Source organism: Antennarius striatus, chromosome 13, assembly GCF_040054535.1.
Source record: "Antennarius striatus isolate MH-2024 chromosome 13, ASM4005453v1, whole genome shotgun sequence".
NCBI classification, from domain to species: Eukaryota; Metazoa; Chordata; class Actinopteri; order Lophiiformes; family Antennariidae; genus Antennarius; species Antennarius striatus.
Window position 1 is genome coordinate 16,911,967 of NC_090788.1, and position 23,503 is coordinate 16,935,469.

General features: G+C 39.2%; 1 protein-coding gene across 1 annotated transcript; it reads right to left on the reverse strand.

The window, feature by feature from the left end:
• Positions 1-274: 274 nt before the first annotated feature.
• LOC137606135 (periostin-like) lies at positions 275-18,486 on the reverse strand. Its single transcript, XM_068331233.1, has 22 exons — positions 18,244-18,486; positions 17,359-17,457; positions 13,017-13,081; positions 12,713-12,870; positions 12,464-12,628; positions 12,235-12,381; positions 11,998-12,139; positions 10,440-10,652; positions 10,210-10,344; positions 9,910-10,058; positions 9,367-9,503; positions 8,097-8,227; positions 7,783-7,913; positions 5,631-5,733; positions 5,282-5,349; positions 5,126-5,171; positions 5,005-5,037; positions 3,286-3,588; positions 3,136-3,171; positions 1,150-1,236; positions 1,017-1,052; positions 275-819 (listed from the first exon to the last, which is right to left on the reverse strand). The coding sequence occupies exons 1-22, from the start codon at positions 18,360-18,362 to the stop codon at positions 764-766; spliced, it is 2,559 nt and encodes an 852-aa protein (XP_068187334.1). The 5' UTR covers positions 18,363-18,486; the 3' UTR covers positions 275-763.
• Positions 18,487-23,503: the final 5,017 nt, after the last annotated feature.

A 23,503-nucleotide genomic window follows, 5' to 3' on the forward strand; every position in this document is an offset into this window, starting at 1 on the left:
TATTATGTTCCTTCTCTAAGAGGATGATTATTTTAATTTTGTATATTCGTCCACCATCCCTCAGGAATTTTAGTATTATGAAGATTAGACATTTGACTTTAGACTGTAATGAAAAAGGACGAGTATTTTTGAAATTAGTATGCATATGAACATATTGTTCACATGCATATGTATTATTTGTGCATTTCTTTGCCATTTTGTTACTGAGGTAAAAAGAAATTGCGAAGCATACAATACAATTATGAGTTCAGTGCAATAAAAGAAACAGAAGCAGTTTAAAAATTCAGTATTTTTAATCATTATGTGATAATTTATAGAGGTACAGGTAGTAAACCACTGGTCGACACTCTTTCATTCGTCTTATTAATTGAAATGCATCCATCTTATAGAATGCAAGCACCAAATAAAGCATACAAAAATCTTCCCAAGCCATCTGTTTACAAAGTGACAGAATTAAGAAAAGCAAAAAAAAATCTCTGGCTGTTAGGATACATTCGCACCTTGCAAACTAGCTACCCCATGGTAAATGTCCTTATTTCCCTGTCACATTACATTACCTACATGACTGGTATTTCAATTTTATTGAATCTATCATGTATAGATTAATTCAGTAAACATTTTGTACTGAGGTTTTGAACAAAGATAGCTAGATTGATCCAATCTCTCCCTATTGGTCCACAGTTTTTAAGTCCCCCAATGCTCGACCAGGAGCACTGCATTCAGTCTCTACGGTGAGCCCTAAAGTGTTTTTTCCTCGCTGGATTCACTGTGCTGGTTTATGATGACGCCTGACGGGCCTTGCTCTCCTCCTCATTCCAGCTGTGGGGGAAGAGATGGAGTTAATGGATGGAACGAGAGGAGTCACTGAATCCAAAGAAGAGTATAGGACAATAGAAGGATAGGTGGAAGAAACTGAGATTAGATAAGAAAAACAATGCAGAAAAAGGTGATTATTGCAGGGTTTTTGCCAATGTTTTAGTTTGATCCATCTACCATGACTGTATCAGTGATCTTACCTGGAGCTTTCCTGGCAGCAGCGAATCTGCCTCCCTCTACAAAATACAGAAATGACATCAATAACTGGAATCCTGCACACAAGAATTCAAGTACTCCACAAATTGTGCAAAAATTACAATTATGATCATTCACCTCTTATGATTTTGGTAATTCTCTCCGATTCCAAGTCAATCAGATTTGGGTTGCCGTGGATGGTGGTGATCTTAGAGAAATCTGGTCCTAAATGTTCAAAATAAAAATGTTATATCCAAAACATGGAACAATTTGTGCCTCAGACACCAAATCAGCTTTTAAAATTCATTATATTCTCCTTCCCACTTTGAAGTAATCACCTAACTTGCATAGAAAAAAATACAGATTAGTGAATTACTTCAAGGTGGAAATAATGTAAATATGTAAAAGAAACCTTTTTTGATACAGAGTGTGTTTGGACACCCTACCCTGAATGATAAACGGTTCGCTCACACCGGTGTATCTTCGTCCACCTTCAGACGGGCAGCGGAGAAGGATGTTGAAAGTCATTTAACGACTTAACAACTGCACTGACTGACACATGGACAGACTGACAGGAACATATGCTGGCTAAAACACCTCCTCCGCCACCGCCAACACAATGTCAAACACAGATGTGCAATATTTATGAGCACACCCACGCACGCTCACTTGCACACAAATGCACAGGTGGTGAAGTAGAGGTCTGCAAGGGGATGCTCAGCTTAGAAAATGACAGCAAAGTCTTTTTCTTAAGTTGTAAGGCACCAATGAAGCTGTTGCAGCACACCGACTATGATGCACACCGCTCACACAGGCACATCATTGCTGCATTAGGCAAGTAATGGGCAATATGCACCTGAGAGATAAGAGCACTGGCAAAAAGATTAAATCAGATGGACAATTAGTGAGATGGACAGACATATAAATCATGGTGCACCATGGGAATGATAAGAGCTTGTACGTGGATATGGCTTTAACCTCATGTACCAGACCAACTGACGGGAAAACTAACCTCCGAGCAGAGATACAAAAACATCATAGACCAGAATTTGCTTTTGATGTTTTGTATGTTGGCATGCCAAAGCGTTTTGAACACTCTACACATATATATCATATGTATGCATACTTTATAAGAAACAGATGTCAACAGCTTTTTCTATGTAACACTTATCTTCATATGTAGAGATGGTTGTGATTACCCAATAGCCAAACAACATGGAAGAATCATAGAAGCTTTTGAAGATTTATTTGCTCTGTCTTTCTTTCACATATTTCGTGAGACAGATGAAGTGTTGAAAAGACAATTAAGTGGGACTGTTTTGAATAAGTAACTGACGCACTGCACATGATCATACCAAGGTGTTGTTTTTTTTCACGCTAGACAGTGTTACTTGAGGCTCTAGATTTGCAGGAATACAGGTATAAAAAAGATACAATACAAGCTGTGCTGTCTTGACATATGTCCTAAGGTTCCACAGCATTTGTGGAATCATGGGAGTGTAGATAGCATTTAAAATACTGTATGTAGCAATTGCCGAGTTTCATGAGTCAATTACAAATGCTGATCAGCAAGTTGAGAAACTGAAAACACACGCTCAAGCAGCACCAGAAACTCTAGCTGACAATTAAATAAACCCAACAATGCAGGATATGAACCATCTGGGATTTTTGGTTTGTCTTTGAACCAACAGTGGAAAGACAAACTGCTTGCTTTAGAGGTACACAGTAGCTGGAGGCCAGCAGAAATAGCCAAAACAAGCAGGTCACCATGCTAGCGAGTTAGATAATTTACATCATATAATCACAATAGATCATTATGGTTAAACATGAACAGATATTTTAGAAATGATTTTGGTTTCCATAAGATTTAACATCATCTACAAATGGCATGGAAAAGTTGTCTTTGAGGTAAAAATGGTGCACACCATGAAAATCACGTGTCTGATCTATTACTTGATGATTGCCAAGGAAACATGAAATGTAATGTGAGATGAAATTCACACAACTGGTGCTCAGTTTACTGAGGTCACTGGAGCAATGGATGAATTTGTTAGAAGTTGTTAGAAGATGCATATAAGCTCTTCAATATATACTATCATGCTCTGAAAAAGAAGAGTGACTGACCTGTAAATGTCTGTCCATCAGCATCAACAGTTCCACCTGTAAAAATCATAATATGTGTCATAAAATCTATGTCGAAAAACTTTATGGAGAACAAATTTCAAATATGGTTAAAATATGAACGACGTAAACCTTCTGAGGGCGGGAACTCACCTTCAATGACCCTGGTAACTTTGGTGTAGGATGGGTCCTCCTCAATAACCCTGGTTATTTTTCGCACCAAAGGCTCTCCCTCGATGACTTTGGTTAAGGTTGTGACTTTTGGATCACCCTCTATGACCCTGGTGAATGTTGTGATCACGGGTTCCCCTTTGATGACCACCTCAGTGACCTTTGGCTCTGACTCAGTGACTCTTGTTATCTTGGTGTAGGTGGGGTCCCCCTCAATGAGTTTTGTAATCTTTGTTAAGGTGGGTTCACCCTCAATGTATCTGGTCACTGTCGTCACATTAGGAACTGTAGCAAGAGAGAGAGATACACCAGTATACCACATATTCCTACAAAGCCTTCAGTCAGATTGGATAGTGCAGCACGTGTTAGTTACTTTGCATAAACATAAGGATCGCTTCAAGCCATCGACATAAAACGGTGTGATGTAACAGAATTGTCATATTTTCATTTTCCATCTTTCCTGGTGCCATTACTTCATCTAGTCTGTCTTATTCTGGTGTGAGTGTAAAAGTTAATTAGCTTTCAGCATCAGCTGTACATCTCTTCAGACATTATTTCACATGTTTTGCATGATTTGCTTCAGAACATTGAAATTTAATCTTCACAGTATTTACAGGATTGATAAAACGATGACAGCTGACATGTGTATGCTTGTATCAGTGGGTTTGTCATCTTTGGCCTGAGGTTCTAACGCATTAGTTAGAGCCAGGATTATGTCTGTCTTTGGAGTTACTTCGGTAAGACGTTTGAGTGTGTTTTGTACATGGTTTTATTTACAAACTTTATTGTTTCCTACAGAGTAAGCTACAACCTTAAATCAGTGCCGTTTTAATTCGAGACTTTTATGACAGACTGTAAATCAACATGAGTAATCATTTGACTGCTTTACCAAGAAGAGCCAGACTTCCTATTTAGCAACATTCATTCATGAATCATGTCATGGATCAAATCAAATCATCCAGTGATAATAAATCATGTGATTGATGGGGTATCAAGGCAAATTAGTTCAACTTTTAGAACAACTGCTGGAGCTCTTCAATCATAAAATGATACATAAAAAATAAGCAAGTACCTACTCTATCATTGTCAGTTTCTTTCTTTCTCTTTTAAAAATGACTTTGGCAAAGCCTCTGAAATTCTAGTAAATCTTTGGCTTCTGAAACCGTAAAACAAAAACTTTTACTTTTTATTTATTTTTTGCATTCTTTTCTTTAATGAAAGTCAGAGGGCCAACCGCATGAAATGTATAACCATATTGTCAAATTTTCATAAATTTGTAGCAACGGCTAACAAAGAAAGGACCAGTCTGTAATGTGTACCTAATTACCGTTGAAAGTTCAGTCTTCATATTTGCTATGTTACCCAATACATTAGTGCATGCTCCCATCTGTGTGGAAGTGCACTGGACTCAGCTCAACTGAATGGACATCATCCAAGAAACCTCAATGGTCTCTAAACCCTATTATGCTTTGACAACCTAATTACCTCATCCATAAAAGGAGCTGATTAAATATGTCAAGAGGTCCAAGACGACTTAAGCAATAATGAGAGTGGATGATCGGAGAAACAAAGAACAGAATGTGTAGGTCTGAATGGAGCTGGACGATGATGCATATGTGGCTGCAAGTTGAACTTCACTAAAAAAACAGATGCTCACTTCTGGAAAACTTGCCTCTTATTGTTCAGTAAAAGTGGTCTCACCTGTTTCAATGTAATGCGTGGTGATGATCCTCTCTGTGAAATAATACAAACGGTTTAAAGTTGTCGTGGGTTGATTTATGTTCACATTACATATGGTGAGAGTGGAAAGAAGGAAACTTACTGAGGAAGGTGATTGGAATCTCAGTGTAAGTAAATCCGGAAACGTACTAAGGAACAGAAAATACCATAAAATTAAAGGTGCAAGGCAAATAAAATAATGGACAACATTGGTTGAATTAATTCAGACATGCAGAATGGACGTTTTCTTTCTCCATACCTTGATGTGGATGTACTTGATCAGTTTCTTCAAAAGGACCAGGAGGTCCTGGCGGCCCACAGGAAGGTCTGTAAATAATATGCCACCATTATATTATGTATAATATGTTATTACATTACACAGATAAAAATCTAAATCAATACATGATTTCATATAACAGTGCATAAAGACACTTGATTCCCAGATGCTGGGAAATAATATTCTCTAAAACTTGTGATTACTTCACAAGTAATCACAAGTAGTGTAACACAATTTTAAATGTCTATTCAATGAGCTTCCTCTGAAATTGTCTGGATCACCCCCCTGGGGAGGCCCTCCTCCCACTTCCTCTGGTGTGGGCCATTCTCACCTGCAGGATAGAGAACATTCTTCACCACATGGATCACACCATTTGTTGCCATCAAGTCGCTGTCTGGCACGTCCACAGAGTTGACATGAATAGAGTTGTTCACCTGGGAAAACAGAGAAAAGCGTCTATGCATGTCCATGTTTCATGGATATCACTATAGTCATTCTCATTTTATCCACCATTGTATTTTGTCAGTTTTAAGATCAGCTGAGAGCTTAATAGGAATCCCAGGCAGTCTGCTCCATTGTTACACATGTGATCTGGGATTTCTATTCATGACTAATTTCCTGCATTTAACGGCCCCCATGAACTGAAGGCAGACGTGCTGACTAAGTGAAGGATAAGGTTCTCTTCTCCTTACTTCCTTCCATCTATTCACCCACCAAACTGAGTCGGTTTACAGCTCTGACAAACTTCCCTGTGACAATTACCTAAGTCCCATGGACCTGATGTGAGACGCTGACTCATCGGAAAGCTGGAGTTATTATTTGAGGTAAATTCCACATTGAAGTAATGTCTAAAATGATGATAAAGCTGCGACATGAAGAGCAAAGCAGACAGAGAAAAATGTTAGGTAGTTAATGGGATATAGGATGTGGTGGGTGAGCACAGACAGTGGGCTTTGATAGAAATGAGAGGAAGCCTAAATTTATTACCTCTGGCCTTTTTCCAGAGATATCTACTTTGTAGTTATAGATTAGCACTGGGTCTTAGATGTTATTGTTTAAATGAGAATGTGGGGAAAGATCAAGTTCATGTCTCAAGTTCCAAAAAAAAAAAAAAAGAAAGAAAAATGTCTGCTTGGGATCATTTTAAGGAGCTACTGTCTGAATCTGGTTTCCTGGAAGTTATTTACAGTTGATTAAAACTATATCTACATGTTTTCTAATCTAAAGTATATTATTTGGCTTAAATGTAACAGCAGGTGATTTTTTTTTAAAATCTGATTTTGATTTGATATTATTTGTTATATTTCTAATAATGGTTATTACTGGGACACTGTACTGTAATCATGTGACTCAGAAGTCTGACTTACCCTCCCCTCCTACGCTGGTATACCTATTTCATAATGAAATGTCTGTCCGTTAGAGTTATAAAACCGGTGTAAAATAGACATTTTATCCTTCTCCTACTACAAAGCAATATCTTGATCCTGGATTAGTATTATGGAGACACACATTTACTGTGAAATATTAATAACTTCCTAAAAAGACAGCATGTTAACAATTAGTTTATAGTTAACTAGAACTGAAAAGATTGCTTCTACTTATCGTACATATACACAAATAGCTATATTACCTCATCACCATGCATTCTTCAACCGCTGTAACACTTCATAAGGTTACTTATGTCCTTTTTTAATTCATCCAACATTTCCTTTTTGGTTTCTTACTTACACATTCTCCAGACTTTCCATTCCCCCATGTGTTCTCACGCTCGTGTGATTATCTGCTCCCACCCCCTGAATCTTAGCACCTTTTGCATAGCCTCTCCTGCCATTGTCTGCAGTCCGGGTTTTCCGAGCGATCTGTGCCAACTGTGATGTACTGTCATGTCTCCTGATCCAGCCTTTCCCTTGTATTACTGTGGAAGTTTCATCAGGTTTTGTCTCTGCTTGATCCTGCATTTTTCCCTCCCCCGTTGTTTTTGGACCATTTAGAGCACCTATGTGCCAAACCTTTTTCCAGTGAAAATGTTTTGTAGCGCTGCTCCCAGTGTTGTTAATAACACATTTGGGTGCTGATCTCCAAAAGAAAACATTAAAAATGTTGAAAGTTATCCTTTGATATCAAATACTGTCATTGACCAGATCATGATGTTTAGGACACTCGGTGTGGGAAGTGCAGGCTTAGTCCAGAAAACCAAATGTTTCTGTCAGAAAGAACAAATAAACTTAAGATATAAAGTGGAAGAAAGGTATGTTGATGTCTCCTCTGTGTCTCCTTCAGTCAGCATTTCTCTACATTTCCGAGAATGAATCTTTTCAATCAAACATAGACAGAAATTAAAATCTATCAACGAGTCGAATAGTTTGTTGATAACGTGCAGTCAGACACATTTTTAGTCTATGTGTTTATGCATGTCAGAGTGTGGAAATAGTTAAAAGACTCTGAAAACTAACATCCTGGAATTATGGCTTGATTGTACATACAGACTTGACTTGCAGGTTGCTGCCTTGGAGGGTTTTGAGCAGATTGGTGACACCTCCCTCTAATCCTCCATTGATGAAGATGCCATTGCTGAAGTGATACAGCAGAATGATCCTCAACGCATTCAGATCATCTGTCATTGACAACAAGCATGTCATTTAATTATGTACAGGGCAGCAATCATCCATATATTCTAGGTATTTTTGTCTCTCCCTATTCCTGTGTCGTACATAATATATTTAGAACAAAAACACTCAGTAATCTTCAAAAAATTAATTGCGTGAAAGGATGTTCATGTGTCAATGTTGGCACTCACTTTTAAGTAGCTCAAAATCTTCTCTAGTGAGGCCAGCAAAGGCCTCATCAGTGGGTGCAAAGATGGTGTAGGAGCCCTCCTGTTTCAGCAGATCAGTCAGACCAGCTATCTCCATCAGTGAAAGGAAAATCCTACATTTATTAAGATAAAAGAAGCAAAAGAAGAACATTTTTTACCCAAACCATCACCATACGATGCTGTTAGAGTGACATGAGGCCTTCACATAACATTAGACTGAATCTGTCCACAACACTACCAGCATAAATGTTAATACCTATAAAATACACAAATGCAGGGATGAAAAAATAGGAAATTTGGGCCTTTTATGTTCGGGTTCTGTGACATCACACCAGGGGTTCCTAAACCCCATGGGGCATTGCAGTCAATTTACCTTTTTCTGTTAATACCTTTTCTCAGTCAGTTTCCCTTTTTCAGCACAAACTGGGATGCCTGATCAAGTCCTGGCTTCCCAGTTTTGGCCACAATGGTGTACTGGGATCTTTATCATGATTAAACCTCATTAGGTTTTATATTACATTTAATCCAAAACATAAACAGTATTTTTTCATGTTAATAAAGGATCATGGTTGTGACTATTTGACACAAAGGATTTCAGGTTTAGATTCATGTGGGTCTTGTGCTCTTGTGCGGTCCCATTGAATCACACATCTGGTTCTTTAGTTAGTCATCATCCGGCGTCTGGTGGTGCCAATATCTGTCATAGTACTAGGAAATATGAACTGTGTAATGTCAGGCATTACTACTAATATTTCATATTACTGTGAAAACGACAGTGTTGCTACAACATGACTTAATCTCTCACCCACTGTCCTCTGTTATAATTCCCCAGGCTACCTTATGCAATTAGTATATGTAGAGGAGATATGTTTGAAACTGGTCACAGTGTTCACCAGTGGAAAGTACAAAATAATGACACAGAATCTCTTTCAATAACTGACTAAGGACCAGGATGCGGAAAAACAGCAAAAAATTTGTACAACTATTTTTTGCCTGTGAGACACGAGGCCAAGAAAAACCATAACCGTAAGACTATATTGAGAAATGATTCAATTTATTGCTTGTGAGTTAAAACCTGTAGAATTGTAAGATATTGGTTTTTATTTCTTGCTCAAAAAAATAAATAAATCTGTAATTGCGTGTAAACGGCAGCAAAAAATAACAAAATAACAACAACCCCCCCCCCCCAACAACAATGATTTTATTAGACCCGACTAAAAATTAATGCTTAAACAAATACGTAAGTTCTTACTTGAAGCGCCCGTCAGAAACCAGATACTGATACATGGTTTTCTCTGCAGGTTTGATGAGGGACCTCAACACATGAAGGGCGCTGTGGCTTCCCTCCTTGCTGCCACGCAACATGCAGGCGTTCTCTATGCATGCAGCCTACCAAAGGAGAAGCAGAGAGATGAGCACCAGGCCTAACAATCAGTGTAGAAATGGGGTGACTATTTTGTTTGGGGTGTGTGTGTGGGGGGATGTCACACTGTTCTGTTTTATTGCACAAAGCAGTGATGACATTAAAACAGCTGTTTTGGATACCTCAACCACCGGAGCAGAAACACACTTTATTTTCTAAGAGCTGGACCAATTAACTGTTTTATTGCAATTGTTTACAGTAGAAAAATAGCATATTAAAACTTGGGAAGGAGCCCAGTGATGGATTTCAGTTTTCCATCACATTAAGGGTGGCGCTCTTCATTGTCTTCCTTTCACTTATTTTTTTTCTTACTCTGCTGGGAATGTTTGACTCTGTGATTTGAAAAACACAAACAAACACACTAATACTCACTGTGCGGTAAATGAAGACTCTGAGCAGCTTGCCGGCCAGTGTCTCCAGCTGCTGCCCATTATAGAGCTCACTTAGTGTAACTTTCAGCTTCAAGATGTGATTTTCCAAAATGTACCTCTGAAGGGTCTGGTCTTTTGACATCACCTCCTCTGACAATCGCAGAGAAAAGTTATTTAATATTAGATTAAGTTTTTCCTCAAGTGAGTGCCTTAAAAGGTCTCAGTTGCAAACAACACATAATTACGTCTTCTCTCAAGGTGGATCTAACGCCAACAAGAACATGTTAAGAAATAAACTCACTGGTAAAGGCATCGTTGATAGGAGCAAGGAGGGTGTACTCTGTCTTTGGTCCCATGGCAGCAGCTAAGCCCAACTCAGACACCATGTCACCGAAGGTCCTCTGGGAGTCTCCCATCAGCTCAATTCCATCCTTAGCTGATGTGAATTGTAAAAACATAACATGATGGTGATCACAGAGGCCAGTATGATTGACGAGTCAATTTAAGACTCAAGGCGTTTTTTGTTCTTACCTGAGTCAGGGATGAGCACCTGGTCGATGAGATGGATGACACCATTGGTGGTGACGATGTCCTTCTTCAACACCATCTTGATGCCATTGACAGTCAAACTGTCCCCGTCACAACCAATCTGTATGTTGGTGCCCTCTGCGGTCTCATATACGGACCCAGCCATGATTGCCTCTGAACACTGGACACTGTTCAACAGGTGGTATTTCACCAGGGCTAAGGAAAAGGAATGGAGTGTGAGTGAAATAGGAGGGAGTTAGAGTCCACTCTTTTGCCCTAATTCTTTGTTGCCTATAATAATTTTTGTAAACTGGTAAGGATATTTAAGCTTTACAGTGGAGATCATTGCCTGATATAAATCATGTATATCAGGCAATCATATCCGTTATTTTGGATATATTTATGCATCTCCATTGACATTAACATGGGATTACACTTTCAATGCCCAGCTGTCAAACTATTTAAGTAAATCTAGTCTGCATAAACAAAGCAATGACAACATGAATAATCTTTTCAAATATGCCAAAAAAAGGAGAATCCAATCAGCACTCGATCGCAGTCTAAGTTATTCTGGGGGCCAAATCTTAATTTACAGAAACAAAGGATCCATATCGTCTTTAGCTATGAGGCTTTTCTGACACGGTTGGTCAGCAAAGCCTGTTTGCCAAGTGTCTCGGAATTTATCTGAGGTTTTGCTTTGTTCCCATAGGGAGTCTCTCACTACTGCAAGATTACTTCATTCCAGTAGGTTCCTGGCAGACCAGTGACTCAGCACATACGCAGATAAGCTGCCTCAGTGGAGACATGAAATTCTGTCTTTCATTATATGTGGTTTGTTGACATGCTTACATGTAATATTTACGGGAAACATATATCAGTTCAGACATCGTGGCTGGAATTTAGCAGATTATTTGACACTAACATGTGAGCATAAGACAAATTCACTCAAGGTCAAAGGACTAATAGCTGCTAGATGATCCAAAGAACAACCACAGTAAAGTTATCCATCAACATTAGAAGGCCACAAAGACATTGCTGATATATTGATGCTGAGGTATAATGTCCACCATGATTGCCAATCCCAATCCGCTCTTAAATATTTGCAAATCTGAATTTGATGTGAATTTGAAATTTAACATATTAAAATAAAAATTGAAATGATAACTTAATGTCAGTACTTGACATGTCATACCATGGCACGTCAAGTTGTAGGTGTGAGATCATCCAGGAACCATCAGTGCCTCTACAAACTCTTTCATATGAGCCATTTGTCTGTTCAAAAATTTACCTGGGTAAGTTCCATATCATGTTAAGCAAATTTAATACTCTAATGGTAAATATAACGAATCCTCTCTGGACCATGACAATGTAGTAAATATATGTTAATCCATCACACAGATGTTGATAAATTTTAGCATGATCTTGCTATCACCGTCCCTACAAATTGGCATCATATTTTATTGGAGGCTTGGGAGTGCTATGATCGTCTACACACCAGCATCAATGAATGGTGTTGTGTTCATAGTGTGTGTCATTACAGGAAATCACAATCACAATATACCTGCAGTAACAGCCTTGTCCTCCATGATACGCTTGAGGTAGTCTGGGCTCAATTTGCTAAAAGCTTTATTAGTTGGAGCAAACAGCGTGTAGTGGCCAGGCTGGCCAAGCTTGTCCATCATACCAGACGCCAGTACTGCACCCTGAGTAATAAGCCAGCGTTTCAACATATTATCATGTGCAGAGGCACTAAAGTAGTTTTTAGTGATGAGTTAAGGGTATCATGCATTTTACATACATTGAAGGTGGAGAGTTCATCATTGATATCCAGGACTTCCTTAATGGTACTTCCCACAGCGCTGATGACTCGATCGATTACATGCACCACACCGTTTGTGGCCACCTGGTTACCATGGAGGATCCTTGCACAATTCACTGTCACAATCTTAAGAGATTGGAGATTTTACATTGAGTTAAGCTGATAATGGTTCACCGCTGCATGTAATCTCACTCAGAGCTAGACTGACCCCATTTGAGTAGTGGTTGATGTATAGCCCCAGGTCATTGTACATGGATGTGATAGTCATGTCATTTTTCATGTCTTTGGTCAGAAGACGTCGGTTCACCATGTGGAAGTGAAGAGCGTTGTACAGCTCAATGTTAACATTGCTCTCCAGCGCCGATCGTACACCCTGGGGAAATCACAACAGTATGTGAGAAATTATTAAAATGATTTGTTTTCCTCCGGAATAGTTCTTAACATGCAATCTCCTTACAGAGTCCAGCTGCTCCCAGGCTTCATTGCTTGGGGCGAACATAGTGAAGGAGCCTCTGCCTTCAATCTCCTCCCTGAGCCGTGAGATGTCAGCATATCGCTGAGTGGCTGTCGCCTTCACAAGCCCAAGAGTACCGTACACATTATCAATGGGAGCCACTAGAGGGGAAAACAGGAACTGTTCAGGCTCAGAAACAGACTACTCCAGCAGCACACTTTGATTCAGTTCTATATTTGACTTTGAACCAAAACATTTCATGAAGAAATTCTAATACTAATATCATAAGACGGTGAGAGCTGCTGACCTGCTGGGCATCCTCTCATGCCCTCTAGCTTCATGTACCCAGGACAGCATTCATAAAGGACCACACTAAAATTGAAAAGAAGAAAAACATGTCAGACAGTACAGTAAAAGCAGCTTTTATATAATTCATTATTATCAGCAATTTTTGCAACAGAAAGATGAAAAAAATTAATTGGAATATTCCAAGCTTCAATTTGACAAATAAATAAATCTCGCAAGAGTAACAAGCAGAATTAATTTTTGAGTGCAAGAAAAACAATGCCAGTATTATAAGGTAAGAGAAAGAACTTTGATTTAGAAGAAAACAATGATGGTGGTACTGCACACATCAACAACAGATCCTTAACGAAGTCAAGCAGAGGTTAAAATTAGAGCAAAAAAATGATGAAATATATTTAAAAAAACATATTAGTGTTGAAATAGTCACACACACACGCACACACGCACACACACACACGCACACACGCACGCACGCACACACACACACACACACACACGAGCAGCTCAACCTCAACCTCAATCACAGAGAACTCAGTAAGATTGTCTTAACATTTGCAAAAAGTTATTCCCTATCATTTCAGCATCTGAAACTGCAGCATTAGACCAGCCCAATATAAAAGACATCAGCTAACACCCCTGTTTCACATTTTCACAGTATCCTTAGATTGTTAAATGTAAAGAAAGTTCTTTAGAGGTTCTAACTTTTGTAAGATTTAACACCAGTCTTAAATAGATATGCCATAACTGCAGTTCAGTCAGATGTTTCCAGTCGCACACACACATTAATAGTATTGTTAAACAAGTCTATTACATTCCAATCAAGTTCTAACATACATTGAGTCAGATTGTAATTATATATCAATCAATTTTAATAACCTTAGCAAAGTAAGTGTACTGGCACTATTTTGTGTTTCAACATAATACAATACAAAAAAACAATTCAAAATACAGAGCATTACAGAAGGTGTTTGCCTTTGGCCACTGTTAAATATCAGTTCTGGCTCTCCAACGGAAAAAAATCTGGCAACCTTGATCTACATACTTGATATGTGTTTGTGGTGTTTGCAGCCTCCCTGCACTATTGGGCGTCAGATACATTTCCAAGGAAGTCTCCAAGAAAAAGAGAACCTTGACATGCAGTCAGCCCTTTGTGCTCATGTCTGATTTAGAATGAAAGCGGCTGCAAGAACAGAGTTCAAATACATAGAAACATCCCGGCAGGAAGGTGGACAGACCTTCTGATAATAAGGACCGATGCAGCTGCTTGTTCAGTTGTACAGCACCATTCTCATGGGATCAAATGCACGTTATTATAAATTAGTTAATGAGGTGTCACAGGACTGACAGCGTGAGGCTCAGGCCAATATTCTATTAAACAGTCAAGAATTATAGTGAAGTTATGATGAAAAATTAAGCATGGATGCAATCAAAGCAGAAATTTGCCTGGGACTCATCCCAAGTCTTCTGAGACACCAGTAAACTAACAGTGAGTCAGATGGTGGACATGCAACAATGATCCTTCATACAGCCACAGTTACTGAATGCTGGGATGTGTTTAATTGGGGTTTGACCCGGATCATTTTACGGTTCCAGTCAAAGCCTTCGTTGTGTTTGCGGAAAGCAAGTTTGCTTATTATACACTCAGTGAATCTGTGGTTTCCTGCTTTCTGTTTCCCCTTATAAGTTCCCATATACAGTCTGCTTTCTTAGGAACAAAAAAAAAAGAAGAGAAAAAGCTTACTTTTCTTTAAGGAATTAACAGTAGCGATGAACTGTGCAAGGAAAACAAAAACACTCTTTCACCCTTCATTTCCCAAAATGACTTCGATGTTTGGGCAAACCCTTTCTAAGCCATTGAAATTGACATTTGCATCATTTGAATTAAGTCTAATTATTAGTAATCTAATTCACTTTTATCATGACTTGTTGATGCAAATAGTGAATGTGCTATTTTGGTGCACATAAACATGTGGATTAGAGTGCAATCAACCTGTGATTTGACAGTAATTGCCATAATGTAAAATACATACATATCTGTGGACTGCTGGCTGTCAGGGAGGTATGAAGTCATTGTTCCCTGGCTGAGCTTTGACAGGAAAATGAATGCGGTACAGACCACAGACAGAAGGAGCCATTGCATTGCAACCAGGCCTCTGGCAGCGTCACTCAGTTAGCCAGTTCATTCAGCTGTGTCTTCCAGAGGAACAGATGTGCGCGCGCACACACACACACACACACACACACACACACACACACACACACCCACACACACACACACACACACACACACACACACACACACACACACACACACACACACACACACACACACACACACACACACACGCACACACACACACACACAATCAGACTGCACTAGGTGGGGATGTCTGGCATTAGATAACCATATCACAGCTTTCTTCCTGTTATGCAATCACCAATCAACAGCCTCTCTTTTGTCCTCGTGAATTATACAATGCACTGGTGTTTTTACACTTTATAAGGTGCTAATATTCCATCTCTTCTCTGGCATGTTTATAATTTAACAAGAAATAAACTTGTTTTTTAATACTTGTCATTAGCTCCCTGCATTTCATGACCACAGATCAATTTGGAGGAAATTGCTTCCACATGAACTTCCGGCAAGATTGCCTTGAGAAATCTTGGAAATTAAGGTTTTGAGTAATCCCAGTGAAATCCTAAATCTCCAGAGGGAACCAGTTGAAGAATAACTGAGCTCAATTCATATTCAATCAACTTAAATCATTCTTTGTAATGTTTTCAGTGTTGCTTCAAGCGCTGCCTCCTCAAATGTGCGTTTGGACACCAGGCCACAGTAGTCTAGCTGTGCTGCACCGTCTAACACCTTTTCCTAATCTCTCATCAACATCAAATCCCGCTCAGATGTAACCACAGCTGGGCGGATTTTCTTCACTGGTTTTGAACAATGTTCTTACTGTGACCATAGACGGGAGATACAAAGACAAGACTTTCATTGGCTTCTCCTGCTTTGGTTTTTATTCTATTGATTTGAATTTAATTTATATAAATACCTTTGTGAGTAACATAGAAAATCAGTTTAAAAAATGTAGGTAAAATTACTAATTTCTTACACTAAACTGTGTTTATTGGTTATGGTGTGAAGTTTGTTTTTACTAATCAATCACAAATTTTGGCTTTGGTAAAATATTATTCTGCCTGAAAATAGTCTCATAGTTTTATTTGAACATAATAATATTCGTCGAATCTATCTGAATGAATGAAATAATTATATCAAGTAGTAAAACTTAATGGGATTTCCCTCTCATCTCTTCCACCATGCTTTCGCCAAGACAGCAAACAACTAGAGCCAAGCCTTCAGTAAATCAACAGTTGTGAATGACATTTTAATCGGCGGTAATATCCACTCATTCTGTAAAGGATGTCACAAGGAGACATTAAACTGACTTAAACCCATCAACACTATAACCTCATTCATGTTTTCAACTAGTTCTGGCAACTCAACATTTTGGCTCCCAAACAGATGATTTTTGACCAGCATAAATACATTTTGAACCAACTGCCACTCCCACTGTGGGATAGAAAAGGTTACGCTTACATTATTAAAGCTCTCTCAGCTGCACAGTTTAAAAAAACTGCTAACAACCTACTCAACTCTATCCTCTGCACACATACATCAAATGCATGTACAGTATCTGTTTTTCTTTTTTTGGTTTTGTTTTTTTTGACCACTTAAGGGATCCTGAAAGGAAGCGGGACATCTATCAATGTTGAAAAGAGGTCACACCCGCAACAGGCCAACAGTAGGATGAAGCCCCAGCTCATACATGACACGGCAAGTCCAGGCCTGAGAGGAGGGCATGGTTGGATGGTGATGGAGAGTGTCAGTTAAATTGCATACTATACATATATTAAGTTTCAACGTCTACTAAACTTTGAGGGCCAAATCTGGTGGTAGAGTGAAAACATATTTTCATGATGAGTTGAAGGGTAATGCAAAGCAAAGAATGCTGCTGATTGATGTCTCTTTTCATGTTGCACAAAATTCCCGTAACTCTTATGACATACAGTATATATGGAGAGAAGAATCTTCTTTGGATTCAGGTCACTCCAGACAGATAGTCTGAAGGTCCAGAACACTGGGGTAATAAAAAGCTTATGTTTGTAGTGAGCGCAGTCTTTTAGATGTACATGTGCAGAAATAAGCATTTCATGCTGGTGTGTCATGAATGAAAGTTATGAAACATGTGTGGGGTGTGTTTGGGAGCGTTTCTTCAAAAAAAATAAATATAGAGTAATAATAAAAAGATGTAACCGAGTTCAATCTTTTGCTAAATACTTACGCTTTTTTTCCACAGATGGTGCCTTTGTACCAGTTCCTACATGTGCTGAAGTACTTCTTTTTAGTTCCCATAACCTGTTGCAGAGCGCACACATTGGGTCTGTAAGAGGAAGGGAGGAGGGGAGGAGAGGGTGGATGATGAGAGATTGACCAAGAGAGTGAAAATTATTGGTTAAAGGAGACCAGGTGAGCCAAAATGTGGGGGCGGTTCATAATGGAAGAGGGGAAACAGATGAGCAGACAAGGAACACAGATGACATAGGAAGAGATGAGGGATAGCCTGTTTGGCCTGCAGGCAAAGAAAAAATTGATGTACTCTATATGCAATATGTCAAGTATTAGACATTAGCTGGAATTGATTGGGGCAGTTGATTCAGAGCTGGAGAGCTGCCAGTTCACCTCCGGGGCACGGCTGAGATGCTTTTGAGCTACACGGCTAAGCTGTAACCACAGAGGAGCTGTACTATGAGGCAGATCCATCACCTTGACGTGTCTCCATATCAGCTTTATTTGTAGGTTCATGTGTGCGTAAGGATAAAAAAGAACTTACTGGAAAGAGTAATGATAAATTGAGAAATTGAAATGGAATACTTTCCCTTTAGGGTTGTGTTCAAACGCCAGATTGGACACATTTTAAACAGTTAAAAAAGAATGAATGAGGAAGACACAACTGAATGTGCTATTAGAGCTTAAATCTTTGACAGAAACATATTGATAATAATATAAATTATATTTAACTACCAGTAGTTCAAAAAAAGTATTATATATATAATTTGTATTTTATATATATTATACATATAAACATTTTTACATTTGTGGCTTTTTCACCTGTCTCCCCCTTTCTTCCACTCCCCACACCCACTCACCCCGAGTTCCATCTCCTTACCCTTCTTTCCTGGCCCGTATGCGACTGTGGCTGACTATCTTGTCGTAAGCTGAACAATCCACTCTTCCAAGAGAGCAGAATGCCACCAGGACAAAGGTCGCCACGAACAGCTGATGCATCCTGGGTATATGTCTGTCCTCTGTACTGCAAGGGCACGACACACTAACCTCGTGTTTTATGCCCACACGCACACACACACACACACACGTACCCACTCTCCCAAAAAAACACTGGAGTTATGGGACGGCGAGTAAGAGAGAGAGCTTTTATACCAATAAGTCTCTCTCTCTCCAGCACTCACCCACACCCACCCACTCTGATTTTACTCCCTCACTGTATATTCCTTACTATTGCGTTCTCTTGTTGCCAAATGTCCTGCTCTCACCCCCACATTTCCTTCAATTTTGTCTAAATCTCTCCCTCAAGCTCGAACTCAACCTGTTGAGATTGTCTTTCTCCTTCTCTGGCTTTGTTTTATGTGTATTTCTCATTTACTCACTGATGTCTTTACCACCATCACATCCCAGAGCACCAAGGACACCCCGTAACTCTAAATTTTCGGTACATTATTCCTGTAAAAACATTAGCCTGTCCTCCATCTGTGGATTGTTCTCTAAATGGATTTTAGACTATGACAATTTTGATAATTTGTGGAGAACGCATTTCTGGCTTCCATCAGTTTTTCTTAATTAATACTTGTGATTTTATAAATGAGGATACTAAACACAGATACACAATATACACAAAACAAACAATCAAAAAACAGAGTCACCTTCTATATGCTGGTATACTGAGAGTGATTATTTTAAAGAGCCACGATGGATAAAGTGTAGAGTTGTGCAGTTTTAGAAACATTTACAGTAATATGACCTCAGTGTAACCCAATCCCCCCAGGCCATGTTTAAGGTGCCAGTATAGAAGCAATTCTTCTCATCATTGTCAAGTCTATAAATTCTTCCAGTCAAATTTTCAGACTAAAAAATGTTTGGAGTTCTTATCTTCCAGTTGGTAGCAATTTTTAATTTAGCCTCAAGACAGACGACCCGTCTATTTCACCTGCAAATGCACACTATATACTGTAAAACATTACGGAAGATCTACTTGAAGGATCTGTGAGGACATTGGTCACCACTAACCAGCGGTGTTCCCTGCCTGATGTCTACTCAGAAAAAAGTTTGTCGTCTTATTTTATTGCAGCCATGCAGCATATTTCAAAAATTGTAGCGTTTTAATTCTGTTTTACTGGTGTGGTATATTCCTTAGATATTATTAACATTAACATTTATTGAACACATATGTATTCCTGCAAATTTGAATTGGCTGAACTTACCAAAGCTAAGGATTTGCATTCTTTTGTAAAAAATTATAAAATATAGTCATATAAGACAACACTCCCTTTCCAGCAATAGTTCTCCTTGCATTGTTGTTATTAGCATTGCTTTTTATACTTACATATCTTCTTCTTCTTTTCTTTTCAGCTTTTCCCTTCAGGGGTCGCCACAGCGAATCAGTTGCCTCAATCTAGCCCTGTCCTTTGCATCCTCTTCTCTCACACCAACTATCTTCATGTCCTCCCTCATCACATCCATAAGATTTTTTTTTTGGATTTTTAAAAAATACATTTACGTATTCATAAAAGCCAAATTACAAGAAAATCACGTTGACACAAAATCCAAAACAGATGCACACAAAAAGGAATTCACATCAAAAACATTCCTGAATGAAGAAAAGTAGAAGAAGAAGAAGGAAGAGGAGGAGGATGAGGAAAAGTCATTTAGGTTTAGATGTTGTGATTATATTTTCCAAACTCATAAGTGCACCACAATCCATTAACTAACAGCTTGTTCAAAACAAAGAATTGAAAATAGAGCAACACATTCCATCAGTTAAAATGTGCACAAAAATGAACAATTAAATTAAAGCATGTATTAGAATTAGTGACGTCAACAAAGAAAAATCCATTCACAGTCATATCTGAGCACAGGTAGCAAACACTCGTCTGAATTGTGGAGCATCTGGCAGCTACAAATGTGAGTCAGTGGAAAATAAAGTGTTTATTTTTTAATGGGTTGGTAAATAAGGCTGTAAATCAACCTCGCAGATGATGAATAAATCACAGGTTTACTCACTGATTGACAGAAGGCGGACTTTATTTTCATCTCCTGGGATAACCCTATCCTCATTACTTTTACTATATAGATTCATCATTTCCACCAGCCTGTCCTCCCCTGAACTCCAGCTCCCTTTCCCTTCGTCCTCCCTCCTGTCATGTTCCTCAGTTCGATTCTTCCTTCATCCCAGCTGTCTCTCATGTTGTAGCCAAAGCTGATAATGTGTCAAAATGAATCTCTCACACAACCTCTTCAAGTACAATCCTGACTTGTGAACAGGTATGCTTATAAACCGGACACATAAGGGTTGGTGCTCCATCGCTCCATTGTTTCACTGAAGCTAATGTTCATGGTTTACGCCAGAAATGTGAACACCACCAGTCTGCACACAGGTTTACATTAAAGTCTTGCTTCTTATGCAACAAATAAAGCTCACTGTAGAAAAAGAATGGCATGTGATCATCTGATTAATGAACACAAATATGATTGAAAAAGCATTTTATAACCAACAGCACATCACATGATTTACTCTGAATGAACTCACATGACCTCCCTGATCAAGGGGCCTCCTCCCTCTGCAGGCAGCTTCCTGTTCATGATGCTATCTAACGCATTTAAGAGGTGAAAAAGCAAACATTCAGCCCAACCACCGATTTACAGTAATTTTAACCCAACCTTCCTCTTGATCTCCTCAAAGTTCCCTCCTTGAGGCTGAAATCCTTGTGTGCACATTTAACTGTGCCTTTCTTTGTTTCACTCTGTTCAATCAGCTTTCCATCCATCCATCCATCCATCCATCCATCCAACCATCCATCTAACCATCCATCAATCGATCCATCCTAGCTGGCTATGAGCGAGATGTGGGGTATATCCCAGTTGAGACACCAGGTCATTGCAGGGCCACATGAAAAACAGAAAAGTACACAAGCTCACTCAGACCTACAGAAAATTTAGTGTGACCAGTTCACCTCAGCTGCATGTTTGTAGAGGTGGGAGGAAGGTGGTGAACTCGGAGAGAACCAATGCAGACATGGGGAGAAGATAAAAAGAGTTGGGATTCCATCCATTTATTAAAAAGGAAACTTTGAAACTGATAATACTGATAATCATAACAATAATACTTACCCTTAAATAAATACCACATAGTTAATCCATGTGGAGAAGACAATTATTTCAAGGAGATGAGATCCTTCAGGGATAAGAGGGTGCAGAAATCTCTATTCAGTTCGAGGTAAACCAAGAACAGAAAAAAAAAAACATTCACTACATTCTGTCACTACATCTCCCCCTGGTGGTAGAGACATGTTGGCACAGATGTGTATGTGGGCTCTGTGCTTAAATTATTTCAAGAGAAGTCAGAAATATATAGTTGCGTATGTATGTAAAGTATATTCAAAGCTTTGAAAGGTGAGGAAAAATGTTGGTGATAACAATTGAATGTTAATTTTTCCCATTTTTACCAAGAAGCTGAACTGCATCATTACCCCATTTGTTTTGTCTGACTTGTCTCTGATCACTCTCTGACTTCTGCTCATGTATTAACTGGAGCCTGTTCAATCCAGATTCTCTGAGGAGCTTCCATGTTGTTAACAAGCAGTTATCAGCTTTGAGTTTGATGGTGATCAGGATCGTCCTGCTCCTTGTTAGTCAGTCTAGGGTCAGTTCCTGCTGTAAGCAGCCGAGCCATTTGCGCTGCCAGACGCTGATGGAGGGCTGTGGGCTTCTTTGGCCAGCAGGTGTGAATCATGTTAGGTCCTGGTGTCCAGCTCGTCATGCCTGAGATTTCTTCTTGGATATCCGCCTTTGGAATGATGACCTGTTCTGGGAAGTCGCTCTGGTCTGCTTAGGTCCACCAGCCACTTGGCACTGGTGTTGTGTTATGCCTCTTTTTCCCCCATATGCCCTTCCAGTATTACTCAGTCTGAGCTCTGGGTGTGTCTGTTCATGAACATCCAGGGAATACTTCCTGGATGTTCTTTTGAGGATCAGGTCATTCCTTTCCTTGGCCCCTGGCTCTCTGGTGTCTCTCCTCAGCCTAGCACTCAGCACCACGAGTCTTTGGCAGTCTCTAGTCTCATTTATAATGTTTTTTTGTATTTGTCCAACAGGATCCTTCATGTTGCACCTTTGTTAGCTGAGAAACTCCACTCTTGGTTTTCTTGATCTTGGCTTCAAAAAATCAGTTGCTTATTTAAATTTAAGAAAAGTACTGACTCTTACTGGGATTAAACACTTATGACCAAACCACTTCATGTAGAACGCACTTGTTTGCTTTTACGGTTTTGTAGTTGTCTAATTAATTTTATAAATTAAATTGATTCGTAATCAATACATTCAATGAAATGTTTACACTATCTAACAGGTTTGGATGTGTAAGATGGGTATCATATTCAGGGTTCATATTTTTATTTAATCATTAGCCAGCGTCTATCAGCATAGCTGGTTGAATGAAGTGTCCAAGGGAAGAGGAATAACTCAGTCCTGTCCTTGTCCTCACAACCAACATATATCCTGAGTGGAAAGTCCATCGTTGGCCATCACTCAATCTCTAAACAGCAGACACATATTAGCCTTCATCTCCTGACCCCATGCTTTCTTTGTCAGTCATGGCTTCATCTTGGGTATGAATGTAATCACATCAGCAAGAGCAATGCCAATTAAACCGTTAAAGCCGGTATCCTTCTTGTAGCAGGAGACATTCTCAGACTGTAAGTTGAGGGAGGATGACATCTTCCATTGAAGCTCAGTACAGTCAAAATGAAGAACCTTGTGCTAGCAGTTGCTGTTACACACCCCATCTTCTGAATGTGAATGTGAATCTATAGAGGCAATGATCTGGCACCTGAAATCAATATCAGGTCACTGACCTGGCCTCTCATAAACTACCTACTGGGGTTGAATAGATACCCTTGTAACTAAATTGAAGCCTGCAGGCACTGCAGCTCCCATGAATAATATTCAGCATGGCGCCTTGAACCCATGGTTAACTTTCGCAAATTGGAGCAGTGATGGTCTATTTCTCAACAGGAATACATATTCAATAAACAGTAGCTCAGGTGACTGAAACAGATTTCCATGGCAGGATAAGATCGCCTACTAATGTGGTGGAACCAAGCTGGCAGGTGATTGACTATTCACTGCATTAATAC

Excerpts from the sequence above, each read along its gene's own strand:
- LOC137606135 (XM_068331233.1), bottom strand. The coding sequence starts at position 18,362 with ATGCATCAGCTGTTCGTGGCGACCTTTGTCCTGGTGGCATTCTGCTCT. Across the intron at positions 12,382-12,463 it reads TCAACCACTACTCAAATGGG|ATTGTGACAGTGAATTGTGC; the intron begins GTCAGTCTAGCT and ends CAATCTCTTAAG. Across the intron at positions 3,589-5,004 it reads CACGCATTACATTGAAACAG|TTCCTAATGTGACGACAGTG; the intron begins GTGAGACCACTT and ends CTCTTGCTACAG.